We start from the raw sequence: 18,001 nt of genomic DNA, 5'->3' as shown, positions 1-18,001 counted from the left end.
TTTTCTATTTTACTTGCATGTCTTGCCTTTGAGTGCAAACCCTGCCCGATGTATACGGAGACCGTGCAGCTCAGCCCTGCGCGGCTCAAGCACTATTGAGGCTGGAAGGACATCTGCAGCTCCATGCCCAGTGTCCTTATGGGGCTCTGACAGGAGAAAAATTTTGGTTTTCAGTTGATTATTTGCTGGGGGTGGGGGGCATGAAAGGACCTTTCCAAGCTCAAAAAGGGGTCCTTGTGGTGGTGTAAGAGGATGAAAGGCACTTGAGAGGCGTAGGATGGTACTTTGCTGGGTCTGAAGGGCCCCTGTGATCTAAAGGAAAATGACTCTCCCATCGACGTTTTCCTATTCATCATGGCCATACTAATTAGGTGTGGGGAAGCCTGACAAGTAGCCAAGGCCGGCCTAGTTGGACACAATACTTTTGTGTGTGTGAGCAGTGCGTTACCTAGGGACTTGTCCCAAAAGCGGGTGTAAAGCCAGAGAGGTCTGTGGTTAAAGGTCAGGTGCTCATAGAGCGCTTAGAATCAATAGATAAAAACCTTGTTGGGTTGCGGATTTCTGGGGACCCTAAAGATACAAGAAGGGCACTGTGGTGCAGATGTGAGGGACGTGTAGAGACAGGGCTCCTCAAGGGGCCAGGGGCGACAGACCAGGAGCTTGGGGCCCAAGGCCGGGGGTCGGTGCCTGACGGCGGTGGGTGCGCCTTGGGGTCTTTTCGTGTCTCCGCAGAGCGCAGGAGACTGAGCGTAGGCCGGAGCGAAGCGCAGTGCGCCATGGCAGGCCGGCCGGCAGCGGGCCCGGCAGCCGGAGACTGGGAGATCGACGTGGAGAGCCTGGAGCTGGAGGAGGACGGCCGCGGGCCGCCGCCGCCTACGCCGCCCGGGCCCAGCCCGCCGTCGGCCGACGGGGACGGCGAGGACGACGAGGACGAGGACGAGGACGACGACGCGGAGGACGAGGGCGACGGCCTGGACGCGGGCGCGTCCCCGGGGGTGCCGGGCCGGCCGGAGCAGCAGCGGGGACCACCGCCGGGGCCAAGCCCCGCGCCGCAGGCTTCGCCGCCGCAGGCCGGGCCCCCGGAGCGCGGCGCGAACGCGGGCGGCGGCGCGGAGCCGCGCAAGCTCAGCCGCACGCCCAAGTGCGCGCGCTGCCGCAACCACGGCGTGGTGTCCTGCCTCAAGGGCCACAAGCGCTTCTGCCGCTGGCGCGACTGCCAGTGCGCCAACTGCCTGCTGGTGGTGGAGCGCCAGCGCGTCATGGCCGCCCAGGTGGCGCTCCGGAGGCAGCAGGCCACTGAGGTGCGTACCCGCCGGGCCCCGGGTGGCGCCTCGCTGGGAGACCCGGGCCGCCGTGGGGGTCGGGCGCGGGGAGGGACGCGGCCGCTCCCGGTCCCCGGGCCGCGGCGCCAGGCGCTTCCTGGGCAGGGTGGTGAGGACACTTCTCTCCTCACGGTGGCCTGCGGAGTCGGGGCGGGGTGGAGTGGAGGCCGCGGGCAGCGCCGGGGGAACTTGGCCGAAAAGAAAAGCAGGCAGAGAAGCCTTGAAAGTGGCTCGGAACTTTGCGGGAAAGACTTTTTTTTTTTTATCTTTTATATGTTAAAAGTTTATTTTGGTGGTGCTGGGGGGAGGAGGAGGACGGTGGTCGCCGCAGTGCACCGCTTCTATCGTCCATCACTGCGGATCTCGGGAAAAGAACCAGGCAGCCGGTGGTGCGCTCCGCGCTCCCGCTGTCGCGGGCCACTTAAGAGAGGCAGAAGGTGCTGCCCACTTTACAGATGAGAGCAAAACGGCCTGGGACGTTAGGTGCCCGCAGCCCAAGGTCATGAAGCCAGAAGCTTCTGACCTCTGAGCCGGTGGAAGGATCCCTGCTGCCTCGCACCGTGGGGGCTCCAGCTGTGAGAGCCAGGGTTTTCTTTAAGGGTGAGGCTCTTTTTGAACTGAGGATTTCGCGTTTCCTTGTGTTCCTGCGCACGGAGAGCTCAGAGCGAGGGAGGCTGCGCGGGGTCCCCTCTCCCAGATTCAGGGCGTGGGAAGATTTTTGCTTTTACTTTTTGGCGAGGAGGGAGTGGGGAGTGGATCACCATACACACAGAAGGCAGGGACCCTACTGGAAAGTTTCCCAAGGCTCCGGAGAGTGTGCGCTGGATGCCCCAGGTGGCCTTGGCCCTGGGCTGGGCCTGCTCCCGCCTGCGGTGCGTTTCGCCGGTGTCTCCTGGGTCCCTCGCGGGCGTAGAAGGGCCCAGAATACCACCGACCTGGCGGTGAGGGAGGGAGCCAAGTCGGGTTTCCCCTTGTCCCTCCGTCTGAGGGTGCTAGCCTTCCTGTATCCCAGTCTCCCAGTGTTTTGGGCCAGGCTCGGGAGAGTTTGTGAGACCGGTACCCTCATACTTCTCCTTCAACCCCCTGCGCCCCATCGCACCTGCCCTACTGCGAGGAGAAACCAGCTCCGCCTCACTGCTCCGTGGCAGGCCATGGGCACCCTTGGCCCTACCTCTGGGTGCCTGGGACACAGTTGTCCCCCACAGCTCTCCTTCAGGGCCTGGCTCCTATGGTCTCCACTGTGGATTTTGCCTTCCTGTGGGATGTCCCCTAACTTCTGGCTGCGGGATGAATCTGGGGTGACTCTAGCAAAGTGGCCCTAGAGAAAATCTGCCCCACTCCCCATCAACTGAAGTTGGCCGCTTCAGACAGAGCTTCCAGCTTGTTGCCCTGGAATTAAGGGGTGCTGGTGTAAATTTGTTTAGAGTCATTTTTTGACATGGGTTGGGAAAATAAATACATCTGGGGGGGTTGCTGATAACCCTTCCTACTCCTTCCTGTCCCACAATTTCTTTTAGAGCATTGTTGATTATGTTTCTTGTATTTACAGGACAAGAAGGGGCTTTCCGGGAAGCAGAATAATTTCGAGCGCAAAGCTGTGTATCAGAGGCAAGTCAGGGCACCCAGTTTGCTGGCCAAAAGCATTTTAGAAGGTAAAGCAATGCAGAATTATCCTTCAGCCTTTTAAACCAAGTTCTGAGGGATTCCCATTATTCACACATATGGCATTTTTATTAACCTGTGAAGGAGCAGTCTGAGGGGAGGGTGCTTTTTATTAGGAAGTTTTGCTCTAGGGAAGAAATCAGGATGTGGGAAAATGGATCTCACATACCTCCTGAGGTTTTCGTCACCGATAATTCTGCTGTCTGCTTAATAGTTGTTGTCTGCTTAATAGTTAAGGGGTTAACATGGAGTGCATTTGAAATTTGCCCGAGCATGAGGGATGCGCAAAGATCCACCGCCACCTGATCGTGGAGTGAAGAAGGAAATAAATTTTTAAAAAATTATTTGGTTGTCCTTGGAGCTACAATAAGTCAAGTAAGGAGGTGAACAGCTACCCACACCGATAAAGACCTCTAGTCTGGCTGATCCAACCTCTAATACCACTCTTTTTCACGGTACTGTATTCCTCCGTGGATTAGCTACATAATTGTGGTTATTCACATCTCAGTTTACCATTTCTGACAGTCAAGATTGTAGAATCTGGAAGAGGTTTTGAATCACACGAGAGAAGTGGAGGTTGAAGTTGAATTTGAACAGCGTGAATTCTGTCTCTCTACCATGTTTTCATTTTCTCTAAAGCGTGGGGATACATTGATTTTTCTTAAAATATTGCTGATTTTTAAAAGCAACACTGGGGATGGAATTTATTTATTGGTCTGATAAGTAATACATTGATCACCTTTCACCATGTAAATAAAGGAAAGTTTATATTTGTTCTAATCACTGTCCCTTCATAAGATTCAGGTTGAAAAGCAGGTTTTTTTGTTTTAAGTAGATATTTGAATTCTGTTTTTTTCTTATGTGGCTTCTGAATTGAGTTGGTTCTACACAGGTTTTAAAGCTTGTTCATAGTCTTGCCTTGTCCTGTATACTTCTGACCTTAGAATGGTTTCTCGTGTTAATGAATTTGGTTACAAACTGGGTAAACAGATTTATAGCCATAGGGACCACACGGATAGATTGAAATGGTGCCAAAGCAACCTGAGGAGTGGGAGGGCTAAATGGAATAGTAAATTCAAGTAAATAACATCCTGGCAAAACCTACCATGGAACTGGAAACATTAATTTTCAAATTTTATTTTATTTGCAAATGAGGATGATGGGTTTGTCACTATGTAAACAAAAATCACAATGGATCCTTCAAACAAATTTGAGAGCAGCCAGTGCTTGGCGTTAGTGAAATACTTTTATGCTGCCAGGAATTCTATTTATGTCATGCTAATCTTCGTTTTTTTTTTTTTTTTTAACTTTGTCCTTATTCATAAAATGTGCACTGACTTTATATTGTAATGTTTGCTTGTTCAACCATTTTGGTATCTGGCCAACATGATCAGAACTTGGGGAAAATGTTTTAGATCAGTTCTTTTCAATATAGCTGCTGGTCTCTCCTCTGCCTTTACTGTTGTTTGCTTGTTCCTACCTCCAGCCTGGGGGTGGGGCCTGGTTAAATCACGGCAGAGTCTGCTGGACTAGTTAACAGCTCTTTTCAATTTTCTGTGTTTCTCTGTTTCCTTAAGTCTCTCTTCTCTTTTTCTCCCCACTAATCTGCTGTAACTTTCTCTTTTTCCCTAGTTCTTCTTGGATTTTTCTACACCTGTAACAATGTGTATATAATGAACCATCTTTAGAAAAGAGCAGTGCCATCAGCTTTAGGAATAGAGATCTTTTTTAATAACGGAAAAAGATGACATGGATAGTAAGAAAGCGTTGACTGAAGCAAGATGAGCAGGCTTGTCTCTTACTGTGTAGGAGCCTGGGAAGTGTGTTACAGTTTCAGCCTGTGATGATGAAACAACAGACAGTTACCATATGGCTCTCCTGCTCCCCAAAGAGACCCATTTTAAACCTAGCCTATACTTTTGCTTTCTGTGTAAAAGATGAATGTTTTGGAACTGTAAAGTGTTCTTGTTCCGCCGACTTGCAGTGTTTCTGTTGCCTTCTCGGTTTCCAGATTTGTCTTCCCTAGATGTTAATCTCTTCTCCTGTGCAATGCTTGCTTATTTTAGGCTACCGCCCCATTCCAGCCGAGACTTACGTGGGAGGGAGCTTACCCCTACCTCCCCCGGTAAGTGACCGGATGCGGAAAAGGCGGGCCTTTGCTGATAAAGAGTTGGAGAACATTATGCTGGAGAGAGAATATAAAGAGAGGGAGATGTTGGAAGCGTCCCAAGCTGCTGCCTTGTTCCTGCCCAACCGCATGGTGCACGGACCTGAATATAACTCCTACAAAAGCACCTATAGCCCCACCCCAGTGGAACCGCCAAACAAAGACTTCTGCAATTTTCTGCCCACCTGCCTTGACCTAACCATGCAGTATTCAGGGACTGGGAATATGGAACTCATTTCTTCCAATGTCAGTGTGGCCACAACTTACAGACAGTATCCCTTGTCCTCAAGATTTTTAGTTTGGCCCAAGTGTGGCCCCATCAGCGACACTCTTCTCTATCAGCAATGCCTGCTAAACACCACCACTTCGGTTCAAGCCCTGAAGCCTGGGGCCAGCTGGGATTTGAAGGGGGTGCGAGTCCAGGATGGACTTGTGGCAGAACACGACGTGATGCCCCCCAAACTAGAAGGCTCCCTGCTTCTGCCTCACGCTCCGGAGGTCCAGACCGCGAGAGGTGACCTTCAGGGTCACCAGGCTGTCCCCGAGAGGTCTGCATTCTCCCCACCCAGACGGAATTTCTCTCCCATTGTTGACTCAGACTCCCTGGCAGCTCAAGGGCACATCTTAACCAAGATCAGCAAAGAAAGCACCAGGCACCCTCTGCCACTTAAACATAATCCATTCCACTCATTATTCCAGCAAACTCTGAATGACAAATCAGGTCCTGAGTTGAAAACACCATTTGTCAAAGAGGCCTTTGAAGAGGGCCCTAAGAAACACAGAGAATGTTTAGTCAAGGAGAACCAGAAGTACACATTTACAATAGACAGATATGCCAAAGACCTTTTCGTAGCCAAACAAGTTGGAACAAAACTCTCTGTGAATGAACCGCTGTCATTTTCTGTTGAGTCTATTCTTAAGAGGCCTTCATCTGCCATCACTCACGTCTCTCAGTGAAAGGCTGCTTACACAGAAAGCTGGATTTTCTGCCATCTCAGAGGGGTCTTACCAGTTGCTAATTTTTTTTTTAAAGAAGAAAAGCTAAGATGTTTGTATAAAGAAATTTCTAATGTAAATGGTGATGATTTAAAAAATTATATCTATTCATATGCATGTACCTTTTCTCACATAAATATATTTAAAGATGGAAATTGCTTATGTGCAAACTGTAAAGTTCTGTGCTTTACACAGCATTTCAAAAAGCAATAAAGTTGACACTGTCTTCTAAAAGACCCAGTATTTGCAGAAGCACCTAGTTGTCTCTGTCTACATGAAAAACCAGTGTCCATGAAATATATTCTGTATTTTTCTGTGATTCTGTGTAGTTTCAAGTGCTCTCAGTGTTCACTGGGGGCCACGGGAGATACCTTATAGTGCCTTAGTTTTGCATTTTAGAGGGCATGTAAATTTAGCTGTTCAAGACTGAGGCAAAAATAGCTTTAAGGAGAACATAGAACAGGTTTGCATGTCTCTAGAATCATAATTTTACGTGATTGGACAAAGGGGAATTAATTTGCGGGAAAATCAAGTTTAAGATCTTATTTAGATGATGACCTGAGTTCTCGGGATGGATGTCTTTTAGCTTTCTGAGTCCTGGTTTCCTTTCCTGATGAGATGTGTATTTGGGGCCTCAAGCTTCCTTCCTAGATTGAACTTTCTATGATTTCTAGGTGGCAAGGGGTCACAGAGCAGGTTCACTTGTCAGGTGCGGTTGGTTCAAACCATGAGAGTGTATGGTTGAACTCCTCTCAGCTCTGTTATTTCACTGTTTCCTAAGGACTGGCGACAGCAGACATTGAGAGGTGGGCACAGTCACGACCCGTTGGTGTGCAGGGATCAGCTTGCTGCTCCCACATTGTCACCAGTGCCAAAGGCTTTCAGTGTAGCTTTAAACAAAATCGCTATTCAAATTGCTTCAGCTGACAGTTGCCTAAGCCTGCAGATATTTATCACAGCCTGAGGGTGACTTCTTGAGTCCTAACCCCACTCCCCCCATTTTTGAGTTCATTACCCTATAGTTTTGCTCAATAAAATGTTAATAACTATTGTTCTGTGTGATTGATAAAGTGAGAGTAAGACATTTATGGCAGTATTAAGTTTATCTCTGAAGACCTCATCTGTGGACCCCAAATGAAGTTCTAAGATGCCTCGTCATTTCAACCCAGAAAATCGGGAGCCAAACATCCCACCTTTAGTTTTGCAATGGAGTTGTTACTTCCAATTCTCCTCTCACTTGGGGAACAAGAACACTCGTTGGGGCATGTGGAATGTGCCAAGAGGTTTGGCAGTTTAAAGAGTTTCTTCCTTGCTCTGGAAAACATTTAAAATTACTTAAAAATGATTTTGCTACTGATGAGCTCATGTAAACCTCCAGGGGTTCTCTGAATTGTTGCTTAAAATTAGAATCGATTTCAAAAACAACAAGCCAAGCCTTAGATTGATTTCCAGTTTGTTCTTGTAAAATAATATTTGGTTTGATTGAGTCAAATTTACTTATTCTTACTGTTGCAAAAGCCAGAGCAAATGGAAGTTTGCCAGAGGGAAAGAAAATGAAAGAGGACAGAGCTCACTATGACGGAGATTATCATCATTAAGTGGAAATATGTTTTCCAGCCACGAATGCCCTGGTGTCTGGGACAGAATCTAACTTCATTCACCCCTCCTGCTCCTCCAATCATCTTTTTTATCTATATAGTTGTTAATTTTTATCTTCTTATCAGGAATTTACTTTTTTGTGTCCAGTGTGAAGTGTAAACTTAGCATTCAGCCTAAGTACCACAGAGGTAATGCAGGAAACACATCACAATAAGCCCATGGGAAAAAATCCCAAGGGGAAAAAAAATCCCATGGAGAAGGCTTTTTTAATCCAAACATGGATTTCCTCTCTTTCTTACTCTATTTTAATAATTTAAATACTTACATGGGTCAATTTTTTTCCCTTTTGTGTTCAGTGAACATTTTGGGACATCTTTTCTGTCCTCTATCATTTTAGTCTCGTTAAGTGAATACAGTTGGTTGTGGATATTAGTGGTTTTTCTCACATTACCAGTGACCAGAATTTTTTTTTTAAAGATTTATTTATTTTTATTTGAGAGAGAGAGAGAGAAAGAGAGCCAGCATGTGAGTGGGGGAGGGCAGAGGGAGAGAAGCAGACTCCCCACTGAGCATGGAGCCCTATGCAGGCATGACATGGGGCTCAAGGAGGGGCTCAAGGATGGGCTCAAGGAGGGGCTCCACACAAGGCTCCTGTCTTAGGAACTTAAGATCATGACCTGAGCCCAAACCAAGAGTCAGATGCTTAACCGACTGAGCCACCCAGGTGCCCCACCAGTGACCAGAATTTTATTGTTCTTGAACATTTATAAGGATCAATACTTAAAGTCATATAATTATTATTATATCCTGCATCAGTTCTGCTATAATGATGAGTTCTTGGGATTTCAAACCTACGATCAGCCACTCCAATATTTGTGCTTGGCTTGTTGTGTCTTCTCATCATTTCACTTTGATCAAAGCTGTTTGATTCTGTAGAATCTTCCAAGAACACTGTCATCGACATATCAAATCAAACTTGTGGTTCAGTTTAAGCATTTTTTATGTTCAAGGCAATATATGGATTGGCTTTCATTATTTTTAAGAATGTAAAGAAGAATAAAACATGGACCTTTTCCTCCATTTAACTCACAATAAAATAATGCAGCTTTAATGACATATTTTCCTTCCATCTCAACTGGTCAAACATTATGATTTTTTGCTCAGTTTGTAGTCATAGATAGTTTACAACAGTGCTTCCCGAACTTGAATGGACAATCACCTGGGGATCTTGATAAATGCAGATTCTGATTTTCTGTAGGTCTGGGGAAGGGCCTGAGATTTTGCTTTTCTAAAAAACCCCAAGGGATACTGGTGTTGCTGCTCTCCAGCCCGCACTTTGAGAGCAAATGTTTACATTTCTGTTATTTCAGTGCACATTTAATATACTCCTCTGTGGATTTTGAGTTCTAATGCAATGGAGTTATCATAAATAATTTAATATATGTGAATAATTGAAAAAACATTTCCCTCCAAACTCGCAGACTCTACAACATTCAGAGGGAATCACATTGTAAAATGGGCGTTGGTGATTATGAAGCGTCAGTGGAGGTTCATCAGTTGTAACTCATGTACCTCTCTGGTGGGAGATTTGTTATTGGGGGACGCTATGTGTGTGTTGGGATTGGGGGGGAATATGGAAAATCACTGTACCTTTCTCTTAATTTTGCCCTGAGCCTAAAACTATTCTAAAAAAATAAAATAAAATAAAGGCAATTGAAAGAAAATCCTTTTTTAACCGTTTGGTGGCAGAAAAAAAGTAGGACAAGACCTAGGCATAGTCCTAAAGAAGACAAATTGCTTCCCTCTCTCCTTTATTAAAACTAGAAGATCTTTTAGTTTGGTTAAAAAATATTTTTTTTAACTGTGGTAAAATATACATCACATAACATTTACCATTGTAACCATTTTTAAGGGTACAGTTCATTGATATTAAATATATTCACACTGTTGTGCAACCATCACCACCATCCATCTCCAGGACTCTTTATCTTGCAAAACTGAAACTCTGAACTCCTTACACAATAACTCCCTCCTCCCCACTGCTCCTGGAAACCATCATTCTACTTTCTGTCTCTATGAATTTGACTACACTAGTTACCTCATATTAAGTGGAACGATTCTGTATTTTTCCTTTTGTGAAGAGCTTATATCACTTCATGGTTCAGTTATATTCTGGCATACATCAGAATTTCCTTCCTTTTTACTGTTGTATAATACTCCATTGTGTGTATACACCACACTCTGTTTATCCATTCATCTGTCAATGACCACTTGGGTTGCTTTCATCTTTTGACTTTTGTGAATAATGTTGCTGTGAACATGATGTGCAAATATCTCTTCACTCAGTCCTCATGTCCTGATTTCACCTTCTTCCCATCTTCAGGAACTCAATTTTTTTCGAGTATACATCCATCCCACCCTAACCCCCCCACCCCCCTGCCCCCAGTGTGTGGACCATCTCTACTCCTTCCCAAGGGAACACCACTCTGCCCCAAGGCTCCAATATCAGATGTGCACTTTTTGATGTGCTTTAAGTGCTTGTGTTATCACATCGTCTGCATTTAAAAACTTAATTCCAATTGTGAAATGAAGGACTTGTATTAACTTGTATTAAGAAACTTTCTGGAATTCCTTCTCCCAAGTCTCAGGAGTACTAAAGACGAAAGAAATGGCTGAGGGTCAAGATAAAGAAGAAAAGAGAATCCACAATTCCCTGTAGAATAATGACATTGCTTAGTATCAAGGCTGGGTTTTCATCTGGGACTAGAATTCTTACTGGCCTACCTGATTTTTATTTTTGGATTAACTTTTTTAATTCCTATTCTAGGTCTGTAAATTCAGGCTTATTTCCTTCTAGAATCCAATTTGTAGGGCTGATAGTTCTTTAGAGGGCTGGATCCTGAAATAATAAACTTTGGTCCGCTTGTATTTATTTTAATGATTGTACCAAGCTTTTATCATACTCTACCTCCCTTAGTTTTTTTGGTTTTTAACTTGTTATATCTAAACACATTTAGAGATAGAGCTAGCTGGAAATAGGTTAGCATTTGGTGTGATGGTAACTGTTCATGCATAATAATAATTAGAATGTGCATAGTGCCTGCTAAGTTACAGAGCACATTCACATTTATTAACTCTTTTGTTCCTCATATAAATTCTGTGTAAGATTGGCAAGTGGCCATATAAAAAGTTTAATTTCATCTCTGTGTGTGTGGACAGAAATTTGGGGAATTTTTTTCCCAGTATATAACATGACTTGATGGGTGGTCTATTTTTTTTTTTTAAAGATTTTATTTATTTATTTGAGACAGAGAGAATGAGAGAGAGAGAGAGAGAGAGAGCACATGAGAGGCGGGAGGGTCAGAGGGAGAAGCAGGCTCCCTGCCGAGCAGGGAGCCCGATGCAGGACTCGATCCAGGGACTCCAGGATCATAACCTGAGCCGAAGGCAGTCGCTTAACCAACTGAGCCACCCAGGCGCCCTGGTCTAATCTATTTTTAAGATTTTTTATGTAAATGTTAAGTGCATTTAATTTTTATATATAAATATATCTATGTAATGGGTATATTATATAATATCTATTATATGTACATTATATATATATTATATGTGTATATGTAATATATACATATGTAATTATAATTACATATAATTATATATGTAATATATATAATATTATATAATATATATATTTGCATATATAAAAATGTTACCTGTATGACTGGCTGTATCTCTATGTAGAAATATTTGGAAATCTGTCTTAACTTCATAAAGTAACACACACACACACACACACACAGGGTTTCTTGGAGTTGTGAGAACAATTGAGATAAAGAATGAGAAAGGGAGTCTACTGGGCAAGCATAACTGACTGACAGCCCCAGCTGTCAGACCTTTTGGTCCACTGCAGTGTTCTGGCCAAGGCCACACTTCCCTTGGCTGCTTCCAGCAAGTGACAGTAGAACGGAGTTGCTAGAACAGAACAGTTTCTGCCCTGATATGGGACCCCTCTAACAGGCATCCTTGGCCGGGGGCGCCCTATCCAAGTATTTACTTATGGATGTTTGAGGAGCCTAAAAACTAGCACCTCTATTATATGCCTGGAGTTAGATCAAGAAATAAGACAAAAGAGGGGCGCCTGGGTGGCTCAATTGTTAAGCATCTGCCTTCAGCTCAGGTCATGATCCCAGGGCCCTGGGATCGAGTCCCACATCGGGCTCCCTGCTCGACAGGAAGCCTGCTTCTCCATCTCCCACTCCCGCTGCTGTGTTCCCTCTCTCGCTGTGTCTCTCTCTGTCAAATAAATAAATAAAATCTTAAAAAAAAAAAAGAAATAAGACAAAAGAGTTGGCATTTGAGATTAGAATATACCTTACCTACCTTTATTACTGATTATGATTATAATAAGAAGGACTTATATCCAGGAGCAAGGAGACTTCTTGAGTTGATCTCTAAAACTAACCTCTGGGATGGGTCTCTAATACTAAGCTCCAGGATTAGGTCGATTTACCCACCTAGAAACAGTCAGCAGTGGTCCCCACACCTCTGCTGCATGCAGAGAATGATTGACTGTCTCTATTCCCTGCACACAGGTTGGCTCTTAAAAGGAAGGGGAGAGGGGGGCGGAGTAAGATGGCGGAGGAGTAGGAGACCTGGATTTCGTCTGGTCTCAGGAATTCAGCTGGATAGGGATCAAACCATTCTGAACACCTACGAACTCAACAGGAGATCAAAGAAAAGAATAGCAACAACTCTCTGAACAGAAAAGCGACTACTTTCTGGAAGGTAGGACGTGCGGAGAAGTGAATCCGAGGTGATATTTGGGAGGATAGACGGCGGGGGAGGGGCCTCCATCGGCCGCTTCTGGCATGTGATAGAGCCGCGGAGCACAAAATCGGAACTTTTAGAAGTCTGCTCCACTGAGGGACGTCACTCCGGTGGCTAAGCGGGGGGTGGAACCCTTGCGGGACAGTGTGGTCTCAGGACCCTCGGGGTCACAGAAAGACCGGGGGTGCCTGAGTGCGGCAGAGCTCCCGGGTATCGGAGCAGGGAAGCCAGCTGCAGAGACGGAGCCCAGGCGTGGGCTCTCAGCTCGGGGTTGTCATAGACCGTGATCCGCAGCACAGTCGGGCCACTGCTCCTCCAGCAGGGACCCAACAAGCAGCAGATCCGGGGAGACTCCCCTTCCTCCCACGGGAGGAGAGGCGCGGGAGCGCACCGCAGGGATCTGCTGGGTTTGGAGACTCCACCCGGGGTCGGGTGCCAGATAGAAATGCTCGGTCACAGGCCGGGTGAGCACGGAGTGCGGCCGGAGACCAGGGAGACGGGAGTGACTGATGGCTTTTCTCTGGGGGCGCACTGAGGAGCGGGGACCTGAGTTCTTGGCTCCTCCGGGGCGGAGACTGGGAGGCCGCCATTTTCACTCTCCGCCTCCAAAGTTGTACGGAAAGCTTGCAGGGAACAAAAGCTCCCGAGAGCAAACCCGAGCAGATTACTTAGCCCGGACCGGGCAAGGGCGGGGGAATTCCGCCTCCAGCAAAGACATTTGGGAACCACGGCAACAGGCCCCTCCCCCAGAAGATCAGCGAGAACAGCCAGCCAAGACCAAGTTTACCGATCAGTGAGAACGGCAAAACTCCAGCGCTAGGGGAATACTGCACATAGAATCCATGGCTTTTTTACCTTGATTCTTTAGTCTTTCAAAGTTAATTATTTTTTTAACTGTCTTTTCTTCTTTTTCTTTTTTTTTTGAATTTTTCTTTTTCCCTTTTTCAACCAACATCTTAATCAATCCCTTTTTTAAAAAACTTTTTTATTTTTCATTTTTAGAGTCATATTCTATCCCTTCATAGTAGTTACCCATATTTTTGGCATATATATATAAGTTGTTCTCTCTTTAAAATTTTGAGATAGTTTCTTCTAACAGATCAAAATATACCCTAAATCTCTAGTGTATGCTTTTTTTCTACTCCCCTGCCTGATCACATTCTCTCATTTTTCTTTTTTTTTTAAATCCTCTTCTCTCTTTTTTCAAACAACTTCTTATCAATCCCTTTTATAAAATTTTTTATAATTTCCATCTTTACAGTCATATTCCATCCCTTCATCATATCAACTCTTATTTTTGTACATATATAAGTTTTTCTTTCTTTAAAATTTTGGGAGGCACTTTCTTCTAACAGACCAAAATGCACCCCAAATCTAGTGTGTGGCACTGATCTATATACCAGCCTGATCATATTTGATCACATTCTCTTTTTGTTTTGTTTTGTTCTGTTCTGTTTTTGTTTGTTTTTATCTTTATCTTTTCTTTTCTTTTTTTTTCTTTTTCTTTTTTCTCTCTTTCCCTTTCTTTTCCCACTGCTTCAGGTCTTTTCTGATTTGTTTAGAGTATATTTTCTGGGGACGTTGTTACCCTGCTAGCATTTTGTTCTCTCATTAATCTATTCTCCTCTGCACAAAATGACAAGATGGAAAAAATCACCTCAACAAAAAGAACAAGAGGGAGTACCGACTGCCAGGGACCTACTCAATACGGACATTAGTACGATGTCAGATCTAGAGTTCAGAATCATCACTTTAAAGATACTAGCTGGGCTTGAAAAAAGCATGGAAGTTATTAGAGAAACCCTTTCTGGAGAAGTAAAAGAACTAAAATCGAACCAAGTCGAAATCAAAAAGGCTATTAATGAGGTGCAATCAAATATGGGGGTGCTAACTGCTAGGATAAATGAGGCAGAAGAGAGAATCAGTGAGATAGAAGACCAAATGATGGAAAATAAAGAAGCTGAGAAAAAGAGAGATAAACAACTACTGGATCACGAGGGCAGAATTCGAGAGATAAACGATACCATAAGACGAAACAACATTAGAATAATTGGGATCCCAGAAGAAGAAGAAAGAGAGAGAGGGGCAGAAGGTATAATGGAGCAAATTATAGCAGAGAACTTCCCTAATTTGGGGAAGGAAACAGGCATCAAAATCCAGGAAGCACAGAGAACCCCTCTCAAAATCAATAAAAATAGGTCAACACCCCGACATCTAATAGTAAAACTTACGAGTCTCAGAGACAAAGAGAAAATCCTGAAAGCAGCTCGGGAGAAGAGATATGTAACCTACAATGCTAGAAACATTAGATTGGCAACAGACCTATCCACAGAGACCTGGCAGGCCAGAAAGGACTGGCAGGATATATTCAGAGCACTAAATGAGAAAAATATGCAGCCAAGAATACTATATCCAGCTAGGCTGTCATTGAAAATAGAAGGAGAGATAAAAAGCTTCCAGGACAAACAAAAACTAAAGGAATTTGCAAACACGAAACCAGCCCTACAAGAAATCTTGAAAGGGGTCCTCTAAGCAAAGAGAGACCCTAAAAGCAACATAGACCAGAAAGGAACACAGACAATATACAGTAACAGTCACCTTACAGGCAATACAATGGCACTGAATTCCTATCTTTCAATAGTTACCCTGAATGTAAATGGGCTAAATGCCCCAATCAAAAGACACAGGCTATCAGATTGGATTAAAAAACAAGACCCATCAATATGCTGTCTGCAAGAGACTCATTTTAGAACCAAAGACACCCCCAGATTTAAAGTGAGGGGGTGGAAAACCACTTACCATGCTAATGGACACCAAAAGAAAGCTGGGGTGGCAATCCTTATATCAGACAAATTAGATTTTAAACCAAAGACTGTAATAAGAGATGAGGAAGGACACTATATCATACTTAAAGGGTCTATCCAACAAGAAGATCTAACAATTGTAAATATCTATGCCCCTAACATGGGAGCAGCCAATTATATAAGGCAATTAATAACAAAAGCAAAGGAACACATCGACAACAATACAATAATAGTGGGGGACTTTAACACCCCCCTCACTGAAATGGACAGATCGTCTAAGCAAAAGATCAACAAGGAAATAAAGACTTTAAATGACACACTGGACCAAATGGACTTCACAGACATATTCAGAACATTCCATCCCAAAGCAATGGAATACACATTCTTCTCTAGTACCCATGGAACATTCTCCAGAATCGATCACATCCTAGTTCATAAATCAGGTCTCAACCGGTACCAAAAAATTGGGATCATTCCCTGCCTATTTTCAGACCACAATGCTTTGAAACTAGAACTCAATCACAAGAGGAAAGTCGGAAAGAACTCAAATACATGGAGGCTAAAGAGCATCCTACTGAAGAATGAATGGGTCAACCAGGAAATTAAAGAAGAATTAAAAAAATTCATGGAAACCAATGAAAATGAAAACACAACTGTTCCAAATCTTTGGGATGCAGCAAAGGCAGTCCTAAGAGGAAAGTATATAGCAATACAAGCCTTTCTCAAGAAACAAGAAAGGTCTCAAGTACACAACCTAACCCTACACCTAAAGGAGCTGGAGAAAGAACAGCAAATAAAGCCTAAACCCAACCGGAGAAGAGAAATAATAAAGATCAGAGCAGAAATCAATGAAATAGAAACTAAAAGAACAGTAGAACAGATCAACGAAACTAGGAGCTGGTTCTTTGAAAGAATTAACAAGATTGATAAGCCCCTGGCCAGACTTATCAAAAAGAAAAGAGAAAGGACCCAAATCAACAAAATCATGAATGAAAGAGGAGAGATCACAACCAACACCAAAGAAATACAAACAATTATAAGAATATATTATGAGCAACTCTATGCCAGCAAATTAGATAACCTGGAAGAAATGGATGCATTCCTAGAGATGTATCAACTACCAAAACTGAACCAGGAAGAAATAGAAAACCTGAACAGACCTATAACCACTAAGGAAATTGAAGCAGTCATCAAAAATCTCCCAACAAACAAGAGCCCAGGGCCAGATGGCTTCCCAGGGGAATTCTACCAAACATTTAAAGAAGAATTAATACCTATTCTTCTGAAACTGTTCCAAAAAATAGAAATGGAAGGAAAACTTCCAAACTCATTTTATGAGGCCAGCATTACCTTCATCCGAAAAGCAGACAAAGACCCCATCAAAAAGGAGAATTACAGACCAATATCCCTGATGAACATGGATGCAAAAATTCTCCCCCAAATACTAGCCAATAGGATCCAACAGTACATTAAAAGGATTATTCACCACGACCAAGTGGGATTTATCCCTGGGCTGCAAGGTTGGTTCAACATCTGCAAATCAATCAACGTGATACACTACATTAACAAAAGAAAGAACAAGAATCATATGATCCTCTCAATAGATGCAGAAAGAGCATTTGACAAAGTACAGCATCTTTTCTTGATCAAAACTCTTCAGAGTATAGGCATAGAGGGTACATACCTCAATATCATAAAAGCCATCTATGAAAAACCTACAGCGAATATCATTCTCAATGGGGAAAAACTGAGAGCTTTCCCCCTAAGGTCGGGAACGCAGCAGGGATGTCCACTATCACCACTGCTATTCAACAAAGTATTGGAAGTCCTAGCCACAGCAATCAGACAACAAAAAGAAATCAAAGGCATCCAAATCGGCAAAGAAGAAGTCAAACTCTCACTCTTTGCAGATGATATGATACTTTATGTGGAAAACCCCAAAGACTCCACCCCAAAACTGCTAGAACTCATACAGGAATTCAGTCAAGTGGCAGGATATAAAATCAATGCACAGAAATCAGTGGCATTCCTATACACCAACAAGTCAGAAGAAAGAGAAATTAAGGAGTCGATCCCATTTACAATTGCACCCAAAACCATAAGATACCTAGGAATAAATCTAACCAAAGAGGCAAAGGATCTGTACTCAGAAAACTATAAAATACTCATGAAAGAAATTGAGGAAGACACAAAGAAATGGAAAAACGTTCCATGCTCATGGATTGGAAGAACAAATATTGTGAACATGTCAATGCTACCTACAGCAATCTACACATTCAATGCAATCCCCATCAAAATACCATCCACTTTTTTCAAAGAAATGGAACAAATAATTCTAAAATTTGTATGGAACCAGAAAAGACCCCGAATAGCCAAAGGAATGTTGAAAAAGAAAAGCAAAGCTGGTGGCATCACAATTCCGGACTTCCAGCTCTATTACAAAGCTGTCGTCATCAAGACAGTATGGTACTGGCACAAAAACAGGCACATAGATCAATGGAACAGAATAGAGAGCCCAGAAATGGACCCTCAACTCTGTGGTCAACTAAACTTTGACAAAGCAGGAAAGAATGTCCAATGGAAAAAAGACAGTCTCTTCAACAAATGGTGTTGGGAAAATTGGA

The 18,001-nt window shown here is 43.8% G+C and overlaps 1 protein-coding gene across 1 annotated transcript; it reads left to right on the top strand.

Annotated features, from left to right (window-relative positions):
• The first annotated feature begins 776 nt into the window (after positions 1 to 776).
• Positions 777 to 6,108, top strand: DMRT2 (doublesex and mab-3 related transcription factor 2). The gene is made up of 3 exons (XM_032427482.1): positions 777 to 1,301; positions 2,872 to 2,974; positions 5,051 to 6,108. Exons 1-3 carry the CDS (start codon positions 777 to 779, stop codon positions 6,106 to 6,108), a joined length of 1,686 nt encoding a protein of 561 aa, XP_032283373.1.
• The last annotated feature ends 11,893 nt before the right edge of the window (positions 6,109 to 18,001 follow it).

Source organism: Phoca vitulina, unplaced genomic scaffold, assembly GCF_004348235.1.
Source record: "Phoca vitulina isolate PV1807 unplaced genomic scaffold, GSC_HSeal_1.0 scaffold37, whole genome shotgun sequence".
NCBI lineage: Eukaryota > Metazoa > Chordata > Mammalia > Carnivora > Phocidae > Phoca > Phoca vitulina.
Note: the sequence above shows the minus strand (reverse complement) of the source record. Positions and strands in the feature narration are given on the sequence as shown.